This window comes from Tachypleus tridentatus, chromosome 7 (genome assembly GCF_004210375.1).
Source record: "Tachypleus tridentatus isolate NWPU-2018 chromosome 7, ASM421037v1, whole genome shotgun sequence".
Classification (NCBI taxonomy): Eukaryota; Metazoa; Arthropoda; class Merostomata; order Xiphosura; family Limulidae; genus Tachypleus; species Tachypleus tridentatus.
In genome coordinates, this window is record NC_134831.1 from 138,375,433 (window position 1) to 138,399,484 (window position 24,052).

Genomic DNA, 24,052 nt, shown 5'->3' on the forward strand with positions numbered 1-24,052 from the left:
TATGTTACATAATACCATGAACCCATTAAACCTTTGCATTTTCAGAATTTTCCCCACCTAGCAATGTTATCTAAATGATTTTGTGAATAAGACTTGTGTTTATTGATGTTTGGTTCTTTTATAGTTTTACCTACATATATTAAAATGGTGTGTTTTTCGAAGCTGTAGTTTTACTTAGATACCTTTTCAATTTAGATCGTTTATTTATGTTTATGAAAGTCTCTTACATACGTAGCCTTTATGATAAATGAAAATATTCTCACATCTTAAATGGAATTTCGCTTCTGAAACTGAACAGCTGAACGAGTAAGAATTGATTGCTGGTAGTACAGGGATGAAGGAACCAATCGTTAGTATGCTTTGCTGGTGCGACAGTTTCAATCCACGCCCTCCCACGAAGAACTTGGGTTTAAAAAGCGGCAGTCAGGTGATGTAGCAAGTTAGTGTGTCTAATACTTTCATTGAAGTTATTTCAGCAACAAGTTGTTCCAGCGATACGTTTATTGGGTGAGTTTATAATACCAGAGTTTTATGTAAGAAGTAGTGATATACGTTCTGTGAACGTTTCTGTCCTGTTCCTTTTTAATATACATATATTAAATAATATATACATATATATATACATTTTTATGACTTAGAGGTTGTTATTGGTTTCATGGAGAGTATTCTACGCAAAAACTTTATTTCGTATAAACAGCTAGAATATGCAGAATTTTTAATGAAATAAGTAGGATTAACTGAAAATAACATTAAATGATAGTTCAAATTGTGGCCACAATTGCAAATTAAACAAATATTAAATAAATAGAAAAAGCTTGTGAAACATTCTATTTTTCCAAGTGCGGTTTTTAATAAGCGAACCTGGAAATATGTGCAGGAGATCTAAACATGTAATTGCTTAAATAACTCTGTTTTCAATTTTACAAGTGGTTCGTTGACAAATTTACGTAATATATAATACATTTCTCTATGAAACATATAAACCAATGAAGAAAAATCTATGTTAAACAATTATGTTGTAAGTATAATATGATTAACACAGTGTAGAATGTTTTAAAGAAAAAACTTAGAACCATATCAGTCTTCAACACAATGTTAAAATGTGGAAAGAGTTTACTGTTTCAGCTATAATATGATCAGTAATATTAGGCGAGTTATTTTATAGTAAAAACCGAACAGTTACTATATCACAAATAGAATATAGGCAGAAGTGTAGCAGTAACGAAGTAGTATTGTTACAGCTAGCATTACAAACAGCATACTGTAAAGTATACAGTTTATAATCTACCGTTGGAATAAATAAAATAATCAAAACAGTCCATGTAAAATATACTGATCAAAATATTTCTGAACGATTAGAACCTAGGTTTCTACAATATCCAAACAAACAAATACATACACTGCAGACGTACTGGTTATTTGGACTATCATTCAGAAGTGTTATGGAGATTCAAAAAATGGGCGTGGCGAAATGAAACACAAATAAAAAAATAATAATTTATGAATATTTGTTTCAGTATTTCCCACAAATAGGCATTGTACTAAAATTAAGTCGTTCAATTAGCTATTTGCTGTTGGGCTGTGACGAAACTTTTGTCAGCATTAAGCATTGTCAACGAATTTAAGCAACTCGGGTTCATTATTGTGATTAATTTTGATGGTGTTCGAATTGAAAGATAAAATAATTTACTCTGTAATAAGAATGTGAAGTTTCTGTAAGCTTGCAATCGTGCTTTGAGTATGTTACACATTTATTTTTACAACAAACGACCTGAAATTCGAGATAAAGATTTTTGTTATTTTACTGAGTAAAATTCGATGTGTAGAGTTAATGAAGCAATGAAAAGAAAACACATTTTACTGCTACTAGTCGCTTAATTTGAAAATAGATTATATACTTTGTCTGAAGACCAAACGCGAGATTGCCTATTATATACATAAAGAACAATTTTAAAAATTCTACTTACAGGGAAATTGAATTGAGGAAATTCCATTTATCAAAATATAATTTCCTCATAAAACTAACTTAATAACGAGGAAAAGATAAACTAATTCCGTTCTTCCAGATTTAATTTCAGTAAACAACTAGCCATGTTCTGAGCAGACAGTTTCACAAACTTCTAATTTAAAAGAGTACCGACATAAGCTATGGAACTGCACTTTCTCATGTTTGGTGTGAAACCTTTCATCGTTATGTGTGTTATTACGAAAAGAGAATTTAATAGAAAAATAAAATATATTTATTGTATTTTAAAGAAACAAAACGGTTTTAACTAACCTGCTGCTAAAACAGAGCATTTATAGATCTGATAAAGTAACAACTATTAAAGAAAACATGTTATTTTTTTTTGTGTTTAAATATGCTACCTGAAACCTGTAAATGATTTGTAAGGTACGTGTAATAACAGAGAAACCATTTTCATGATATTTTCATGACATAAAATAAAATCAACTTGTGCTGTAAACATTCTCAAACATTTTATAACAGGTTATATAAAATTACCTAATCTTCGTTTTTTAATGTATAATAGTTCTCGTTATATACCGTTTTTAGTGATATCATTGTTTCTATAAACATTTTACTCTAGGATATAGACAGTAGCAGTGTTCTTTCTTTAGTATATTGTAGCGACTTAATATTATATGTTCTTTTTATTTTTGGTATAATGAGTTATTTAAAGATTATTTCTTACTCAATGTAATGAAACATTCAAAGGCATTTCTGTAGCTGTGAAATGGAGTTTCAGACTTTGGTGTTTACTATGTTTAGGTAATGTAACAAAACTAAAAGTGGCAGTCAACTGTTTTACACATGTAGTGAAACTTGGATGAAAAGTTTCAGTGAAGAAGGAGGCTAGGGTAACAAAGAGTAAAACAATTTACCTTCAATTTAATTTTATTAACTTAAAGCCTACTTACGTAACTCTTTATAAAGAATTCGTTTCACTGTAAAACTGAAGCGTTGTTCCTGAGTTTGGTATGCAGGAAAACATTTTTTGTCTTAGTGATACAACTCTCCAATAAAGATTATTTGTACACTTCATATGCTGTGAACTGTTATGGTTGTTTTTGGCTTGTGCACTACTACACAATTACATTTTCTTTACTTATTTATAAATTAATTGTCAATACTTTAAGTACACAATTTTTAATTATCAAAGTCATTTCCGGACGATGAAACAATTTACTATATAGGTATGTATTTCTAACTTTGTAATGCCTACAAAAGGCAACAAAAGCTGTTAATCATTCGAACACACATACACATTTATTTCGAATTAATGAAGCTTTTAAAATACATTGAGTTGCTACGAAACCTACAAGAAGTTTTGAGGAACAAATGTTTCTTACATATTTTTAAATACTTACTGAATTAACCTGTTGTCTTGGTTTGAAAACAGTTACTGTGTATCTTAACTTGAGCGTAAGCCTGTGAAAAGCCTATACAGAACCACGGACTCAGTAACTGCATCGCTTTTATTAGTTAAATATCTGGTGTGTTATTTTAACAATTCACAGTTGTAGTGATGTAAAGTGTCTGCGCTAGCGAAGTAATAAGACATTTTAGGCCTAAATGTGATTAACATTAAGATTCTCTTTATTTTTGTTTTCAGACATTACTCTTAACCATTTCTTTAGAAATTTTAAGTCAAAATGTATAAAAATATTTAAGTTCTACCGTTTTTTGTACACCAGTTTCTGTCCAAATACATCAGCTGGGCTACATCTATGACAATCAAAATTCACTGCACATTCTGCGTAAATAACACTATGTTACCCAATTTTTACTTTTTCTTGTTTCTGGGCAGAAAGTGTTTTCCCAATTTCTTATGCCGAAAGTAAATTGAAAAGACCTATTTTTCTCTTCAAACTTTGCTTTTGTGACTTGGGAGCGTATAACAAAAACATGATGGGAGATTCTATTTGGGGGCTGATACGTGTAAGTGATTTATATTACAGTCGCAAGTCTCAAGAAACTACTCACTACTAAACATTTTTGTACAACTTTAGTACAAATACATGTAAATCTTGATTCATACGTTGTTTTATTCAGACCTTATGTAAATGGAAATTGCAAATTTGCCCGTTTTTACATAGAAAATAGGTTAATCTATAAATTTCATTATCCAGGTCACAAAAGCAAAGTTTAAAGGGAATAATGGTCATTTTTGTACTTTTACAACATAAGCAATTGAGAAATAACACATATAATCCAAGAACAAAATTTGTGTTACGTAGTGTAATCCATTACGAATTTCGAATCAAACGTAAATTTAATAAAAATGCTATATGTAAGTAAAGTTACTAAGACTACTGATTATAGTGAACTATGAGATTTGAACATTCTTTAAAATCAACGTTACCCAGAATATTATGATAAAGAGTCTTTATAATAGGATAAATAAAAACACAAGTGCAGTTATTATAGTATAGAAGAGTCAAACGTGTTCATAACTTTCTGTACGAAAATTATGATGGATCCGGCTTGGGATTCTTTCCAAATGGATATAAAGTGTGAACAAATGCAGAGTTGAAATATTTCTGTTACATGTATTACTAATACATTGTATGTACTATAGGTACCAGCGCAAGTGATTTAGTTTTGTTTATATGTAATTAAGCACAAAGCTGCAAAATAGGTTATCAGTGCTCTACCTACCTCGGGTATCAAACTCGGTTTATAAAGCGAGTTGTTGTTGTGCCCTACTTGATATAAGTGGAATGCATATGGACTAGCTATCGATATTCTATACTGAGGCGTTCAGTCATGACTGTGAACATATTTCTTTTTAGTTTGGTCTAAGTCAGCGGTTGTCTCCTTGTGGATGGTTGGTCTTGAACCACATACGAACATGTACAAAAGCTGTCTCACATTCTGCTAAGTACAGTTTTAGGTACATGCAGCCAATTTGAAACAGTCTTGTATGGTTCGCTGGCTGCTAGTCATCCAATGTGTCTCAAAATGGGTGAAACGTACAGATGTCTTGTTTGACATCTAGTAATGCCTAGTGAAAAAGTTGAAGCATTTTATCTTTGTAATTCGCTTCAATGTAACAACTGAGGCAAGACTGTGTGATACCTTTATCTCTCTCTCTCTCTCTCTCTATATATATATATATTACAGAGTGAGTGAACTATTACATATATATGTATCTTATAGACTGAGTGACCTATTATACTTATATATATATATTACAGACTGAGTGACCTATTATACATATATATATATATTATAGACTGAGTGACCTATTATACATATATATATATATTATAGACTGAGTGACCTATTATATATATATATATATACCAGGTCTGTTCAAAAAATACGCGGACTGACGTCATAAAACAAAATGTACTTTATTTAGAAGTTACAGGTCTGGGACCCCTTCAAAGTACTCTGCTCCCCAACGCACACACATATCCCAACGGTGTTTCCACTTGTTGAAAGTCCTGGTACGCTTCTTTTGTAATGTCCTCCAGCTCCTTCGTCGCATTTGCCTTAATCTCGGGAATCGTCTCAAATCTTCTTCCTTTCAAGGGTCTTTTGAGTTTGGGGAACAAGAAAAAATCGCAAGGAGCAAGGTCAGGTGAGTAGGGGGTGGGGAAGAACAGTGATCGAGTGTTTGGTCAAAAACTCACGAGTTCTGAGGGCTGAATTTCGCAGCAATGCGGTGCATCTTCAATTTTTCGGTCAAAATCTCGTAACAAGATCCAACTGATATCTCACACTCTTCAGCAAGCTCCCTGACAGTCAGACGTCGATTTGCCCGACCAGGTTGTTGATTTTGTCGACGTGTGGGTCGTCAGTTGACGTGGAAGGACGTCCAGGACGCTCATCATCTTCAATGGACTGTCGACCATCCTTAAAACGTTCATGCCACTTGAAACATGCCGTACGCTTCGTAGCAACATCACCGTAAGCTGTGTTAAGCATAGCAAAAGTTTCAGTCGCAGATTTTCCAAGTTTAACACAAAATTTCACAGCAAGTCGTTGCTCCTTCAGGTCATTCATTCTGAAATCCGCCAAACGAAAAAAATCGCACTTCACTTAAAACCGCGTAGCTAATACACAAATGAAGATATCTGCAAGCTGGAAAAGGCGTCGTAATCAGCTGATCTGTGCAAACCTAGTGACACCAAGCGGATTCCCCTGAAACCAACTGGAGCCGCGCAATTCAAACATTCCGCGTATTTTTTGAACAGCCCTCGTATATTATAAACTTATTGACCTATTAATTATCAATAATTTAGTTCATATAATTGCAGAGTGTGAACCTGATTTGTATAATAATAAATTAAGTGATGGTTGATATCCTTCTGTAATATCATTGTTGTTCTTGAATATGGTAGATATTCATTATTTTCCTGTTTCTTATAAGTGCCGATAACTGAAATAGCACATCGAATCGAATAATTACATACTAAAGATTTGGTAAACTAAATGAATGAATTTCATAATATTTTTGCTGCAATTTTTTACAAGGAAAACAAATCGCTCCAAACAGCCCGTTTCTATTCTTATTATTATCCTGCAACATAAACTGCTTGGTATATTACACACAAATCTAAGGTTGTGGTATATTAAAAAGCCTATTTGTTTTATCTATATTTGGCATTAGCTAAATACATTATAATTCTAGTATAAACAAAGTTATCGTTACGTCTTGAAACAGGCTTTCTTACAAATACGTAGTGTTTCTTTCAAAAGCTTAGGTACGGTGAAACAGATATTACCAACCAATAACAGATATACATTAGCTGCCAGTAACATGGATACTCAATGCTTTGTACACTATACGATCAATGTCTCTAGGAAGCAAACCCCTATATTATGTATAAATGAATAAAAAAATCAATACATATAATATTAAATTTCATTAAACATATTCGTGGAATAGTTACTTTAAAAGAAACGAAGTCTTACTTAAAATGATGTTTTTGACGTATATGTTCTTTTTTACATGTAAAATTTTATATACATTTAGTATGAGTTATGTCTTTGTCTAGAGGTATATTTACCCACTGCTATGCATTAGGTTTAGAGAATTTCGTTACACGGAAACTCTAAATGCTCACTATATTCTCAAACACATGTGCATAACGATCTCCATTTGCAGTGTCGAAACAAAATGAGGCTTATTTTTCTTCATATCATATATATATATAGTAGTATTTAGTAGAGTAGGTTGAATTATATGGGTGTTGGGCTAAGGAACCTTCTACAGTGTTTGTAAATTGTTGGCGATAAATTCGAAAATAAACGAACAGCACGCAAACCACTTGTTTTCAAAACAATATATATATATATTTATACTAGTTAAACGTATGTACAACAAATTATTTACACTATAGAGATAATAGCCATGGCATAAACACTATGTATAGTTCTCTTATTCTTGTGAAAAGTCTATTTAGGACTATTTAGTTACTGTAGAATTTTATTTGACAAACTGGACCACCATCTTTTTTTACTATCTCACTAGTATTCCGTGTATAATTCACTTACAATGTGGTGCAAGTGATCAAAGTCGTATACTGCTCTTCCAGTAATCGTCTTGTCCTTGTACTTCAGATATTGTCTGTTCCTTTTATCAAAGTGCATTAAGGCTGGTTCAGTTACTTTAGAACTCGCTTTCACGGTATAAACTATATTTCTTTTAAAACTGTTAGTTTTGCTCTAACACATTACTCGTTAGGCATATATTAACCATTAGACCTTTCACTTCTACGACAGTTAACTTTATTTTTTGTGTCAGACGACTTATGGTTCTAAAATTGTCATAGTCTTATTCAGCCTTTTCAGATTAACTAGTATAAAAGCCTATCTGAATCCTCTAACATGCATTTACAGTTATGCTATCCGTAAATAGATATAAGGAAAATAAGTAAACAAAACGGATTGGATTTGGTTTGTTTGGAATTTCGCTCAAAGCTATACGAGGGCTATCTGCGCTAGCCGTCCCTAATTTAGTAGTGTAAGACTAGAGGGAAGTCAGCTAGTCATCATCACCCACCGCCAACTCTTGGGATGCTCGTTTACTAAGGAATAGTGAGATTGACCGTCAAATTATAAAGCCCTCACGGCTGAAAAGACGAGCATGTTTGGTGTGAAAGGGATTTGAACTTGCGATCTTCAGATTACGAGTCGAGTACCTTAACCACCTGGACATGCCGGGCCGAAACAAAACGGGAACGGAATATAAAAAGAGAAAGTATTATGGGATAAAGATTTGAATAGTACTCGTGCAATTCAGGAAATTTGGAGTAATCGAGCGTGACTTACGACACTTGATTTTTATTATTATAATTTCACGTGTACTAAGAATGTTACGCTATATAAGCTTTCAAAACTGCTCTATTTTCGCCAGTATTAAAATATTTCAAAAAATAAAATAAAAACAGTAATTTATCGATCTCTATCATCATAATTATTTTGAAAATATTATCATCAGTGATAAAAGAATGCTCCCTGTTAGGTTGTGCAAGAAATAAATCTCACAGCACCCAAAAATTACCTAATTTCAGAAGACAAAACTTTTACCTGTGCAGTTCTATTTCTACTATAATTAACACTTCCATAACAATTAAGTTTAATCTATTGGTAGCAAGGCTAATTTGAAACCGACAAACTGATCCGGACAATTATAAATACTAAAAATCCTACTTTATTGTTTTCATAACACAAATAATAATCCAAACATACTTCATTTTTATCAACTTAGTGGATATTAATCAGTGATGACGAGAAACCCACTTGTTGAGAAATTTATATGCAAAAACGGCTCGTTTGGGCTGAGAAAACACTTTACATAGAAGAGCGAACAACCTGACGATGACCGAAGAAGGTCGAAACGTTGTTCGCTCTTCTATGTAAAGTGTTTTCTCAGCCCAAACGAGCCGTTTTTGCATATAAATTAGTGGATATTACTTCTCTCACAAATTTTCAATTCCGTCATATGAGAAAAAAAGCCATCATTACAATGTGAGTACAATTCTTATAACATTCATTTAACAATTATTGTATTACTAAACTATCTATCATCTTACCTGAAACTAGAAACAAGGTCTCAAATTAATTTAGTACAATTTCCATCTGACCACTAGCGAAAGATCTTCCACGTTTCGAATCCTAATATTAATTTATTCTGTTGTTTCTCTTTATTTACAATTGCAACTTTAACTGTAATATAAATTTATTCTGTTATTTCTCTTTACTTACAAATGCAACTTTAACTGTAATGTTTCCACTTTTTTTCTTAATTCATGATTTGCTTTATTCATGCTCAGCGACTCATAATTTTTGTTCTACATGACAAGCATGCCCCACAAACAACCTCTAAAATATACTTTTGCGCTTCTTAAAATTAGATTTTAGCCCACTGTTACCAAGTGTAACTTAATTTTATATTTACTGCTCTTTACAAGTTTCACGATGTTTTTATTCTTATTACTTCTAATTATTTCAACAGTAAAGCTAGTGCTCCTGCAAAAACGAAGTCACATAAAACAATTGGAAGGAAAAAGAGCTACGCAAATATTAAGAAACGATAAGACATCAAGTCCTGTCAATGGATTTTAAATTAAATTAAAGCCAATGAAACTCTAAAATATTGAAAAATGTAGTCATACCAAATATCAAGGTTAAAGTACCTTAAAGCTTAACTTATTAATAACGTAAAATGTGGGTACTATGCACTAATATGGCCAAGTGGGTTAAAACGTTCGACTCGTAATCCGAGGGTCGCGGGTTCGAATTCCTGTCGCACCAAACATGCTCGCCCTTTCAGCCGTGGGGGCGTTATAATGTGACGATCATTCCCAATATTCGTGGATAGATGCTACGGACTGGTTTTCTTTCGGTCAGTAACTCAAAATTAGGGACGGTAGCAAAAGACTAAGTAGATTTGTCATAAGTATGAGGTACAAATATATTTCTAAAATATGCAACATAACGTGAGCTTTTATTGTTTGCTTCTATGTTATTATAATAATTTAAGTGAAGAGTCTTATTATATCTTCTTATGGAAAAGACGTTGCTTCCACAATTCATGGGAACTTTCTTTATTATTAAATAAACTTTATGATCTTGGTGAAGACGATTGGCACTTTTCAAAACATGTTCTCTGAATCATTAAGTGTAATCTACAACGAGCAAACAACTGTACAGAAATATATTCCAGAGATCCATCCAGATTAACAACTTATATCGCTGAGTCGCTCCTAATCACTCTTACAGACTGCTAGGAACTATCTGTTCGGATTGTACCAGAGCTAAATAATGATTTATAATCTTAAATAACTTAAGAAGTATCTTTAATATGAATAAAATGTCACCACTCTGCTCTGTCGTTAACCCTACTCTTAGTTTCAACATGCACTACACTAACAATTATTATTTATAGCACCATTCTGCTTTGTCGTTAACCCTACTATCAGTTTCAACATGCATTACACTAAGAGTTACTTAAATCACTATTCTGCTCTGTCGTTAACCTTAATCTTAGCCTCAACATGCACTACAGTAATATTTACTTATTTATATTACCATTCTGCTCTGTCGTTAACCCTACTCTTAGTTGCAACGTACATTACACTAAGAGTTGCTTATTTAGTTTCTGCATTTGAATTATCATCATGTCTATAGCATGTTGAATCTTATCACCTCTTTAATAATTCTAACCTTAATATCACTATGTTCTTCATTAAGTAACCTTTCTGTATGGCAAAAGTACTGAATTCTAAATATTTTTTTTCTGACTTGACAATAACATTGAAAAAAATTCATTAGTCAATAATCTGTAATTTGACTCATTATTGCCAAATGAAGTATACGGTTACTTCACTACAAGAGAAAGCTTATGTTTCGTCCTCAACCATTAGAATTACTATGGTTTTCCTTGATTGTAAGCAGACCTTTCTCAATCACATTCAAAGACTATTGTTAATTAATTAACTCTGTATCAATGATGTTAGCCTCTTTTTACTAACAACTGGATCTGAGATCGCTACAGAAGATTAATGAGCAAGACAACAGATTACAAATGCTTATAAAACTCTTACAGGTTTATATGAGACCTTTTCACCAAACTAATGGATTCAAGTTGCTTTACTCATTACGTAGAAATACAACTAAGCTTGTTTTGGAGTTCAAATGAAACTTATAAAATATGACTTGGTAATTTAAAAACTTGATACAATTATTGAGATAAAAAATTAGTTTATTGATGATACCACCAAAAATTAAAGACGTTTATATCACATTTTTTTTTAAATATTCAGCTTTTCTGAAAGTTACCAGTAGAACTATAAGTATTTATCTTTTGGAAAAACAATAAGGATAACCACGCCCGTCACCTATTGATAGTTCTTGATAAAACTTACCTTCATAACAGAACAATATATTAAAAATAAAATAGGATGAGTTTTGCAAAAATAACAATGTAAAAGTATGTAAAAAAAGGAAATCAAACTTATTAAATGTCACCATTATTTAGCTTATTTGAATGTATTTAGGAACAGGTTGGAACGTTCAGTCATTTTTGTAGAAAGTTGAGAACTAAAGTAATACGTGAGTTATATCAACTGATTTTATACTTTTAATCTAATCTTTTCAGTTGTCTCTCAGATAAATAAATACATTAGAAAACAACGACATTTATTAGTGATTTGTTAATGTTTTATATTTTGTTTTCTTTAAACCAGCCTTTAGTATTTTAGCTTTTTCCTATTTGTCTCTTCTGTTTTAGTATTTATTGACCTCAAGGGTGGATTTATCTACAAAGTTGGTGTTTAGGTTTTAAAGAAAATAATAGAATTGTGAATACAACTAATTACGTAATATAAGTCTTGAAAAATGTCGATACGTGTTAAGAAATATTTAAAACACAGAAAAAGTTTAAGCTTTTGATAAAAATAATTAACAAATAATCAGAATCACTCATAAATTAATAAAATTGAGAGTAAAATAAAGCAAAATATAAATAAACATTAAAGTTATACGAAACCTAAACAGAACCAACAAACTTAAATCCAATAAAAAGTATGTGCAACTCCAACACCTCACACTTATCTTATTAAATATACATAAACAGAGATATCTCCCAGTTAACGCTATTATCGTGTGATATTTACGTTTGTACCTCCGCAACTGTTCAAGAAAATTTAAACTTCTCAGTATGACTTAAAACTTATGAGCTTGAAGTACAGTTTTGAATTTACCTTGGTAATTAGAACATAAGAGATAAATAGTATTTCAGTTGTTTCACGAAAACTACGTTATGTTTAGTAAAATGAATTTTTATATTAGTGTCATTATTACTCTCTTCATATTTTTTTGGAGGAGTGACTGTAAATTTAACGATATGAAATGTATTTCCAGATAGAAAGATATATTTGATATAATTCAAACACGTAATATATATGTTTATGAATTGTCCCTATTCTATTTGTTAGAATCTTGCATTGAAAACAAATTAATATTTCTCAGTCGTTGTTGTTTTGAATTAAGCACAAAGCTACACAATGGGCTATCTGTGCTCTGCCCACCACGGGTATCGAAAGCCGGTTTTTAGCGTTGTAAGTCCGCAGACATGCCTCTGAGCTACTGGAGGGCATTTCTTAGTCACTTTATGCGGTTAGAATGAAAAAAAGAGAAAGGTTTGGGTGTGCCATCTCTTGGAATATTATAGTATTAAACAAATTAAAATAAGCTGTCGTTTTTTTGAAATTAAAGGCTGTGCGTTACAGTTAGTGTCTTTCTGGCCTATAATCTGCGTCCTGTTGTAAAAAAACCGCGCTGTGCATTTTAAATTGATGAGTGCGTTATGAAGGAAGGGTGGCCCGGCATGGCCAAGTGGTTAAGGCGCTCGATCGTAATCCGAGGGTCACGAGTTCTCACCAAACATGCTCATCCTTTCAGCCGTGAGGGCGTTAAAAAGTGACCGCCACTCCCACTATTCGTTGGTAAAAGAGTAGCTCAAGAGTTGGCGGTGGGTAGTGATGACTAGTCTTACACTGCTAAATTAGGGACGGCTAGCGCAGATAGCCCTCGTGTAGCTTTGCGCGAAATTCAAAAAAACAAACAAACAAATTATAAGGGTGACAATCAATTGCCACTTTTCGGTCAGGCAAGAGTAGTGTAAGGCTTGGCAGAGGATGGCGCTTCTCTTTCGCTATTTTATCGTTTCAGAAGTAAAGTTATGTTGAAATTTTATCAATATGATATTCAAATCCGAAAATACAGATCCTAGTGTCATTTTACAGCATGAGATATCCATCATAACGTGAGGATCAGGATGAAGAATATTATTCTCTTCTTTAATAAAATATGTGTTGTTAATACTGTAGCTTGTACTGCTTATCTATGATTCAGCGGCACGTCTTCAAACTTATGCCGTTAGAAACCGGTTTCGTTAGCCGTTGTGGGCTTAATAACAACAACAATAACTACTAACCTTCAATAATTTTGCCTTTAAAATGCTGTCGACTGTAGAGGGTCGAATAAATATAGAAGAAATGTTAAAACTTAATTTTATTACGACTACTTCACACCCACCGCATCCAAAGAAAATATCAGTATAAAACTATTATTGAACTACACCGAATAATGAAAAGGTTAAATATTTAATAAGTTTTAGAATATTACATACGAGCGCATTACTAAAAATCAATATATCGTTCAGTGTATGTTGATAAGGGTGAAACGACCATTTTGGCGCATGTGCTATTCATCCTGGAATAACAGTATTAATATATTTTCTCTTTAGGTTTTGATTATCATTTCAATTTATGTTACTGTCATCGTACAGTTATTCGAACGCTGAAAATCGAATAAGGTCGAATACAACTTATGTTAATCTAAAGGATCAGGCTTTATCAAGATAAAACGTGACCTAGCACTGCCGTGATAGTGATGATTGAGAAACCATAAAGGTAGATAGGTTACTTTATATATAACACATTTGAAACCACCTTAAACGAAAGTAAATCATCACGTTAATCCATCACCCACTTTGCCCCGGCAGAAGAACGGACAAAATGTTTCATAAAGTCATTCGACGGCTAGTCAGAAATGTGTTATTAGCAGGAAGGTATGTTCATTTCAAAGCAGACCTGTGAAGTGTGGCCTGTTTATAGGCCCCCAGTGGTAGAGCGAAATGTTTGCGGACTCACACTGTTAGAAATTGGGTTTCGATACCCATGATGGGCAGAGCACGAATAGCCCATTATGTTGCTTATTCCATTATTTTCCTAGGGATTCTTTAGTTGTTAGCTGTATAAGCCAAATAATACAGTAGAGTTCAGTAGACTATTCAACTAACTGAAATTATGGATGTAACCAGAGCAGACAGTAACTTGATAGACTTGCTGATAAAGTAATGACCATTCGTACAGTCTTTGTTACATAATAGTATAGTTTTCCAATGGAGTGTCTCTTGGGAGATTTGAAATTTTATCAACTGTCTCATTTTTTGTGTGTTCTGTAAACTTTCTGTATTTGTTTAATTCAAAAGAAATTCGGAACAATTATATGCTAAACCAACTACTAGTTGTAAGGTACTAATATATAACTCTTTATGTTGTTGTCAACTCATTTTACATCTTCGTTGAGTTTGTCAAAATTAACTGTTGTTTTCATTCTAACTTAACTGGATGTACATGCTGGAAACTGACAGCCTTCAGAAGTAAAATACACAGTACATCATGTTTATTCGTTCACATTTATGGTGGCTTTAAAATAATAACTGTTGAAAAACTCTTACAATAAGGTTATTAAATGAGGTTTCTGGAGCGTATTTTCTAGAATGTTTAAGTGGAAACTAATAAGCTTAATACTCATGATAAAATCTCGCTAGGTTGCGTGTTCTTTTTTTAATTTAGTATTCACATTCATGCTTATTTGTTCATTATGTATTTTAAAACCAGAGGTGTCAGAAGTGATAGGCTAGAGGGAAGGCAACCCACCGCCAACTCTTGGGCTGCTCTCTTTAACTACTGATAATGGGATTGATCGTTTTATCATAGTGTTCCCACGGCTAATAGGGTGAGCATGTTTGATAACTGGAATCTAACTCGCGATCTACAGATTACGACTCGAGTGCTCTAACCATCAGACTATAGCATTTAAAGAGTAGTTCAAAAGTTGGCGGTAGGTAGTGTTGACGAGCTGCCTTTCATGTTCTATATCACTTTAGCATTAGGATTTCTACAGGATAATCTTAGCTTTGATAAGCTTTAAGCGAAACTTAACATGAACAAAACGAGCCATCACAATACGACTCTTAATAGTTTCAACCGCATCCTTTGATTTATTATGACTATCAGAAAGAAAACAATATATACATTAGCATTTGAGGGATTACCTTCCTCATTAGAATAATTGATAAATAAGATAAATTTTGGCAAAATAATGAATAAATAAGTTTATTTGATATTTTACTCGTTATTTACAATGATGACATTAATGTGATAATTATTGTCATGACACAAAATGCCAACTCTTTTACAGGTAAACTCCTAAGAAGAATGTCCACGCGACATCTGCTGAATTTTGTGTTCTGGACGGTTATTCTTCTTTTATGTCTTTACTGTGTGGGGAAGATGGAGTCGGCGGCTGTTGTTGCTAGTGGTAACATTTATATATACTCTATAACATTATTTATTTTAAACAGAATTACTGTGAAACAATGTATGAATTATCTAAACCTTAAGCATAATAATAAATATTAAATAAGTTTATGAAACGTTGTTTATGCATTGTAATTTACCTATGTTTGTGATAATTGTTTAGGGGTTTTATTAATTAATCAAATAACAAGAGAAAAAATATATTAATACAGAAGGATGTGTACATTGGAACACTTCTGAATATGCAAGTTAGCAAATCATGTGAAAACCAAGGCCGCTACATGATTTGGTGTTTCGTAGGTAATATGAGGCCTACGAAAACTGATATTTTTTTTGAAAGGGTAAGTAGCAACCGTTTCCAAAACAAAATGTTTATACATTTATCCTTATTCCAAGTCTCGACACTAGGCACCAAGATCACCTAAAAAGATATTTGCAAAAAATTTGGTAAGCAAATGTCAATGTGTTATAACAGGTGAGTATTCAACAACACAAAGGACAGTCATAAAAGTCTCTCACGAGCCGCAGGCAAGAGTACTAAACACAATAAAAAGACCCGTCTAAAAACGAGACTAAAAGGGTATGGATTAAGCCAGATAAGAATTTCAGTCATATCTCCCATTCAACCGTCACGTACTTCAAGCAGCTCAAAAATTAAACTGGTAACCATGATATTCTATACAGAGACATATCAGTCAATATGCAGGACATAAAGTCTATGAATTTCTGTACAGCACGAGAAAACAGTTGTCTTCGTATACTAGATGGATTATAAAGTATGCATGGAAGAGTGGTGTGCTTTGAGCGAGATAACACATGAAAGAAAGTACAGAGACTAATCTTAATTCATGTAATACTTAAATAGGTGAGAAATATAAAACACTGTCGGAGAAACAAGTGCACAAATTCAGGTATTTTTATATCATGTTATGCAATGTTTCCGAACATTGTAGCTGCAGTAATGTGATTTTTTAAAAAGTAATTATCAGTGATGTCGAGAAAACCCACTTGTAGAGAAATATATATGTAAAAACGGCTCGTTTGGGTTGAGAAAATATTTTACGTAGAGGAGCGAACAACGTTTCGACCTTTATATGCAAAAACGGCTCGTTTGGGTTGAGGAAATATTTTACATAGAAGAGCGAACAACGTTTCGACCTTCTTCGGTCATCGTCAGGTTCACAAAGAAAGAGGTAACTGACCGGAAGCTGACCACATGTTTGAAAGGGGTTGTGTAACTGTGTGTCGAAATGTAGAGGGCGGTATTAGATGTTTGAATATATAATTTTATTTATTTTAGTATATTAATAAAGGTATAAAGGCGTTCCTTTATATTGGTTTATTTTGGGTTTAAGTTGTTGTATAAGTAAGGCTTCTTTGATTTTGCGTTTGTTTACGTTTGTTTCTTTATTTAGTATTTGAGTGTTTTCTATGGTTATGTTGTGTTTATTTGACTTGCAGTGTTCGAAAACGTGTGAAGGTGACTTTTATGTTCTTTGAATCTGGTTTCCATTTTCTACTTGTTTCTCAATATAGAAGTCGTGGCAGTTATCACATTGTATTTTATAAATAATGTTGGTGTGGTGTTTGTCAGTGTAGTTTTTACATAGTATAGACCTCAGTTTTGTGCCGGGTTTTTGAATAAATTTGGTATTAACTGGAATGTCATATTTTGTTACTAATTTTTTCCAATTGTTGGTTATTTGTTTGCTGATGTCAGGAATATATGGTATACAGCAGTATATGGTTTCGTGGTTTTTTGATTCGTGAGCTGTATTTACTTTAGTTGGTTGATTTTGCTTTCTGTCTAGGTGTGTGCGTATAATGTTTTCTACGGTTTGTGGAGGAAACTTATTGATGTTGATGAAGTATTGTTTTATTTTGTCTAATTCATCGTTAATTTTATCTGGTGAGCATAGTTTTATGGGTGTGTTTATTTGGTTTCTTAGTATGTTGAGTTTTTGTTTTGTTTCATGTGCTGAGTCCCAAGGAATGTATAGGCCAGTATGGGTGATTTTTCGGTGGATTTCTGTTTTGAATTGTGTGTCAGTTCTTGTAATTTTGAGGTTAAGAAATGATATTTGATTGCTTTCTTCCTGTTCACATGTGAAGTTAATGTTGGGATGTATAGAGTTAATGTGATTGAAGAAATTAAGTATGTGTTCTGTAGATTTGAATCCCGCAACCGTGTCATCTACATATCTGTACCAGTATAGTGGTGGATGTAATGCTGTGTTAATTGCTTGTGTTTCAACTTGTGTCGTAAAAATATTGGCTAGAACTGGTGATACTGGGTTGCCCATGCTTAGGCCATTTGTTTGTATATAGTTTTGGTTGTTGAACATGAAGTTTGTCTTTATCGTGGTGAATTCTATGAGGGTTGCTAACTGGTTACTGGGAATTTCTATAGTTAGGTTAGGGTCTCGGATATAGAGTTCTAAGGCTATCTTGCAGGCTTCAGTGGTTGGAACTTCTATAAAGAGGGATATAACATCGAAACTGGCCATTAAGGCTTTATGATTAAGTTGATTTAGATTAGACTTGAAATTAAAAGAGTCTTTGATGAATGAGCTGGCTGATGTTACATATTTGAAAAATGCCCATGCTATGTATTTACCAAGATTGTAATTAAACGATTCATATGTGGACATTATTGGTCGTAATGGACAATCTGGTTTATGAGGTTTGGGGATGCCGTATATTTGCGGTGTGCGTGAGTCGGTTTTACGTAGGTAGGAATAAAGTGTTTGTGAAATTGTGTTGGCTTTTTTCATTTGTAGTAGCAATTTGTTCAGTTGCGTCTCGTGTGTCTTTGTTGGATTTGTGTGTATTGGTTTAAATTTTTTCGTGTCTGATAGGATGTTATTCATTTTTTGGATGTATTCATTCGTGTTCATTATGACAATAGCGTAACCTTTATCTGCTTTTAGAATTTTTATGTTTTGTCTTGTTTTAGGTTTTAATGGAATTAATGTCTCTTTTGTAAGGTTGTTTTAGTTTTCTGTTTTGTGAAATTATGTTGATGGTTTTGTGAGAAAATTCTTTGAAAAAATCGTTTAAGATGTTGTTTTTAGGTGTTTCTGGAAAATATAAATTTGTAATTTTACCTGGGAAATTTGGCTGTTGGATGTCAATAAAATTATCTAAGTTGTCTTCTTTCTGTTGGTTGTGTTTGGTTGTTTCCTTGTTTTTCTTCACTGTAGAAAGTATCACAAGTCTCCTGGCTAGGTCTTCTAAACATGTTTTGATTTCTATGGTTGGAATGTACCTAGGTGCTATTGCGAAGTTGAGTCCTTTGTTAAGTAGTTGTTTCTCGTCTGTGTTTAATTGACGGTCGGATCTGTTAATTATGAGGTTAGTCAACGGTTTGTCGTTTTGGTGTCTTTTTTGCATATAAATTTTGCATATAAATATAAATTTTGCATATAAATTTGCATATAAATTTCTCAACAAGTGGGTTTCTCGACATCACTGATTATTGTTTCGACCTTCTTCGGTGATCGTTAGGTTCACAAAGAAAGAAAGAGGTAACTGACCGATAGCTGACCACATGTTTGAAGGGGGGTTGTGTAATTGAGTGTAGGAATGCAGAGGGCGTGCTTAGATGTTTGATTATATTTATTAATATCCTAATTAATATCGGTCAATTACCTCTTTCTTTCCCAAAATAAACCAATACAAAGGAAAACCTTTATATTAATAAATATAATCAAATATCTAAACACCTCTTTATCTTGTCCAACGTTACCTTGTAATACATTTGATTAAATAAAAATATCTTTAATGTTTAGTGAAGAATGAAGATACGGTGTTACAGTTTAATTAATTAGTTACAACACAATGTTAACATTACTAGGGTTTCTCAAATGTATAATTATTTACAATATAAACACTTAAAAAGACCGTCGATGCTCTTGTAAATGTTATAATTTAACATCATTTAGGAAACCACCTAGATACGCAAAAAGTAACATGTTTTTGTCAACGTAAGTACAGTATTAATTAACTTACATAAAAACAAATTTATATGTGCTTTGTTAAATTATCTAATAAAGAAAGTTAGGGGTTCGGTATGGCCAGCTTAAGGCACTCCACTCGTAATCCGAGGATCGCGGGTTCGAATACCCGTCACACCAGACGTACTCTCCCTTTCAGCCGTGGGGGGCGTTATAATGTTACAGTCAATCCCACTATTCGTTGGTAAAAGAGTAGCCCAAGAGTTGGCGGTAGGTGGTGATGACTAGCTATCTTTCCTCTAACCTTGCACTGCTAAATTAGGGACTACGAGCGCAGATAGCCCTAGTGTAGCTTTGCGCGAAATACAAACCAAACCAAATCATAAAGAAAGTTAGGTATTAATTGGCACTACCCTAATATGTTGGAAAGTTCTTTAAAACACAGATGCTATATTTTACTAGAAGCAATTAAGTACGGAGATTTCTCGTTGGTAGTGGTTCTTTGGTTGGTTGACTGACGACAAGAGTTATCTGTTTCAGGAAATAAAAAAAAAACACGAAGTAAATATTGATGTATATTTTATTCGCTACTCTCGCTGCAATAGACTAGTTTCGCTGAATTCACACCTCATCAGTATCGTTTGGAGTAGACTTCGTATCGTGATGGAGTATATTTACCTGCTTTATCCTCTTATCCTAAGCAGCATTTTAGAAACCTAAGACACTGAGAGGTGAGTGAAATATATTGGCAAATGTAAAGAAATGTTATTTTATTTCAAATTTCATAAGAGCTAATGTTAAATTACGTTTTTTAATACTTTAATACATAGCCTACATATAATTTACATATATATATTTGTTTGTTTGGAATTAAACACAAAGCTAAACGGTGATGTCGAGAAAACCCACTTGTAGAGAAATATATTTGCAAAAACGGCTCGTTTGGGTTGAGAAAATTTTTTTACGTAGAGGAGTGAACAACGTTTCGACCTTCTTCGGTCGTCGTCAGGTTCACAATGACCGAAGAAGGTCGAAACGTTGTTCATCCCTCTACGTAAAAAAATTTTCTCAACCCAAACGAGCCGTTTTTACAAATACAAAGCTAAACGGTTCCTAGCGATGTGAGTTCATAGATATACCACTAGGGGCACTTATATATATAGAATATTACTGCTTAAAAGTCAAGTAAAATAAAAGAAAATCAAAAAAGAAGGACTGCGTTATAAACAATAAATCATAACCTCTGACTAATGATAATTTGATATAAACAAAAATAAGCCCAAACAAACATAAAATACGCGGCACTAAAGTTTGTACAGATTACAATATATTATTATTAATGTTGAAATGTTAATACAAAAATTAACATTTTGTGGATTTAATTTTTAAAAAAACCCTAACTAAAGTTGTTAAAAATATTCTGTGATAAGTGTAAGAATGTATTAAATTAGTAAAAAGAAGCAAATATTAAGGAATTTTTTACCGAAAGTTTTTGATGATTGTTTTTAGTTTTTAATAAGATCATTTAAACAACTTGGCACTACTTTATGCGGATCAACACCTCATCGTATATAAAGGATTGTTTATAGTTTGAAAATTGGTAGTTACAGTGGGCTTAATGCGTAGTGGTTGGGAGCTATACAAACTAATTTAGATATCTGGTTGGGACCTTTTATACTACTGTAATTTGTCTTCTGGGCTACTAAGTTTATTTAACATATTATTTATTATTTTTGTTTAATTTTTCTTTACTTTGGAGAGTATTCACCTTCCCACAACTGTCTGCAGGCAGTGAAGGGTGGTATAGGTGTGGGATGTCGTGGGCTTGAGCATCCACATCTTGCTTTTTAATTTCTATTTACACCTCTTTCATCATTTTATTATCTAATTATTCTTCATGTAAGACTGGCGAACGGAGGTTAAGACTGATAGACGATGTATCTCCACCACAATGTAGGTCCTACTTACGAAGTCACCTCCAAAACCTAGGGTACATTTTATGTCGCATATTATAGTTTGCACCCTGGGGATCCTTTCGATTATTGCAGCGTTTTTTATTTTTGTTTGAGGTTGTTTTTGTTTCGAACAAATTATACATGTAAGTACTATTAATGAATATTACACACGTTAAGCAATGTTGAATAGTTTACTTTTTTAAATTCAACTAATTTACAAAGAATGATGCTCATGTTCTGTTATTTTTCCTACGTTTTCACTCTTGAAGATGTAATGGTACCACAAACATTTTTAGGTTAAGTTATTTTGTATTGTATATTGGCTATCTTTGTTCTGTCAGTCATGGGAATGGAAACCATATTTGTAGCGTTATGAGCCGTCTGATTTACGGCTCAATTACTGGAGGCAACACTTTGCAAGTTATGTCATCGTATTAAAAGTTAATAATGGAAATCTAAAGGTAACTCTTTTATAATGATAAGAAGATTAGAAGAAATGGCATGTGGCGCCCCCAAGTGTCTCAGTAGTATGTCTGAGGACTTACTCACTAAAAACCGGATTTCGATACTCGTGGTAGGCAGAGCACAGATAGCCCATTGTGTAGCTTTGTGCTTATTTCTAAACAAACAAACAAACAAACTTGTGGCGAACCAAACGGGAAATATTAGAAGTAGTGTCGAACAGTACAATCTTAATGAATAATTGTTCTAGAATTACCAGAAACTTGCTTTGTGAAAACAACTATTTTACCTTTGGCAATTGCCCACAAAACAGAATGAGTGAAAACCTCACCAAAAGCACCTGCACATAAAAATGTTATTTATTTTGACCTTGAATGGGTTTTCTTTTGTAATAACTCATTTAAAACACAGCCTTAAATAAGCGCTAATGTTTTAGTGAACAGTGTTGCTGCTGAAGCACTTATAATGTTTATTAGATGAAAACCGAGTCCAAACAATTATTGTAAATTTAAATTAAATACTTAATCCATTTATTCATCAGATGTGAAGTAAAATAAATCTAACCAAAATGCTAGAGTCTCGTTACACGAGACATTTGTTTACAAATAGCTGACTAACTGATATTCATGAATAAGACAAAATGTTTGAGCTTTGTTTATACCACGTTTTTAAGTGTTTAAAAATAAATGTTACAAAAAAGAATTAAAAAGAGTCGAATATTATCTCATTAATTTTAATATCAGTGCTTGATAAATAAGTAAAGCAAGTTAGGTGATCACATTCAAATGTATCTTTATAATTTTAAGGCCTGAAGAATTATTTGGAATATGCATGTATATGTGTATAAATGTATGTATTTATATATACAACATAACAGAATAGATTTGAGTACACATGTTTTGACAAATTATGAAACAAGTGTTGATTATAGAAATTCTGAAAGCTAAAGAAAAGTAAAATGATACCGTTTATTATTTCAGCTAACATTACAGAGCTATTAATATCATTATCTAAAGCTTTCCTGATATACCAAAGTTATTTCGATAAAAGTGTTGTAATTTTTTTAGAATTTTCCTTCGTTTACTCAATATAAAAAGTATCATATAGTTTTAATTGTATTAGTTTATGTAAGGAAACAGTCTATTTAATCTGTATAATAAATGGATATATAAACTTTAGCCAAGAAATATTTTTCAAAGAGAAACAAAAATGGCTGCATGCAGAGTACGATTGTTTTTTTTTTTGAGTTTCGCGCAAAACTACACGACGGCTATCTACGCAAGCCGTCCCTAATTTAGCAGACTAAAGGGAAGGCAGCTAGTCATCACCGCCAACCGCCGCCAACTCTTGGGCTACTCCTTTACCAACGAATAGCGGGATTGACCGTACATTATAATGCCCCCACGGCTGAAAGGGCGAGCATGTTTGGCGCGACGGGGATTCGAACCCGCGGCCATCAAATTACGAGTAGAGTGCTTTAACCACCTGGCCATGCCAGGCAGCAGAGTACGAAATATAGGTTTGTATAGCTACCAAACTGGATATCTACCCTCCATGAATTTAACTCATTTATTTTTCCGTTGTTACAATTTGAAACTGCAGTAAGAAGATCAACCAATATACAGCTATTAAGTTGCGAAAAGAAACTTCTTTTCTTCAGTCAGCTATATATATATATATATATATATCTTGTTTGGACAACTTCAATTTCTGATCAGTTCATCTGAATAAAATCAACAAATCATAATTTCCTTTTATGACTCTGAATAACTGAATAGCCACAGAGAATGTTGAAAAGTGTTTTATTCTTTGAAATGTAAAAAAAAATATCAGAAAATTAAAAGCTATAAAAAGAGCTCTGTACAAAATGGCGCAGTGGTGGAAGAGCGTTAACTTTATAGACTTGCAACGTTAATCGAATTTCTTGCGGTGGACGCAACACATAGCCCAGTGTAATTTTTCTACAAACAAAGAAACTCTACAAAGTGTGTTATTTGTAAATCATATCCTTTGTTTAACCATGAAAAGTTTTCCAGCTTAGAAATGATTTGA

General features: G+C 32.8%; 1 protein-coding gene across 1 annotated transcript in view; it reads left to right on the forward strand.

Annotated features, from left to right (window-relative positions):
- The first annotated feature begins 457 nt into the window (after positions 1 to 457).
- LOC143258129 (uncharacterized) overlaps positions 458 to 24,052 on the forward strand; it is a 28,520-nt gene continuing 4,925 nt past the window's right edge. Inside the window, exons 1-2 of the mRNA XM_076517146.1 lie at positions 458 to 507; positions 15,509 to 15,628. Coding sequence (XP_076373261.1) covers positions 15,526 to 15,628 — 103 coding nt within the window. The 5' untranslated portion in view covers positions 458 to 507; positions 15,509 to 15,525. The remainder of the gene's footprint in view (positions 508 to 15,508; positions 15,629 to 24,052) is intronic.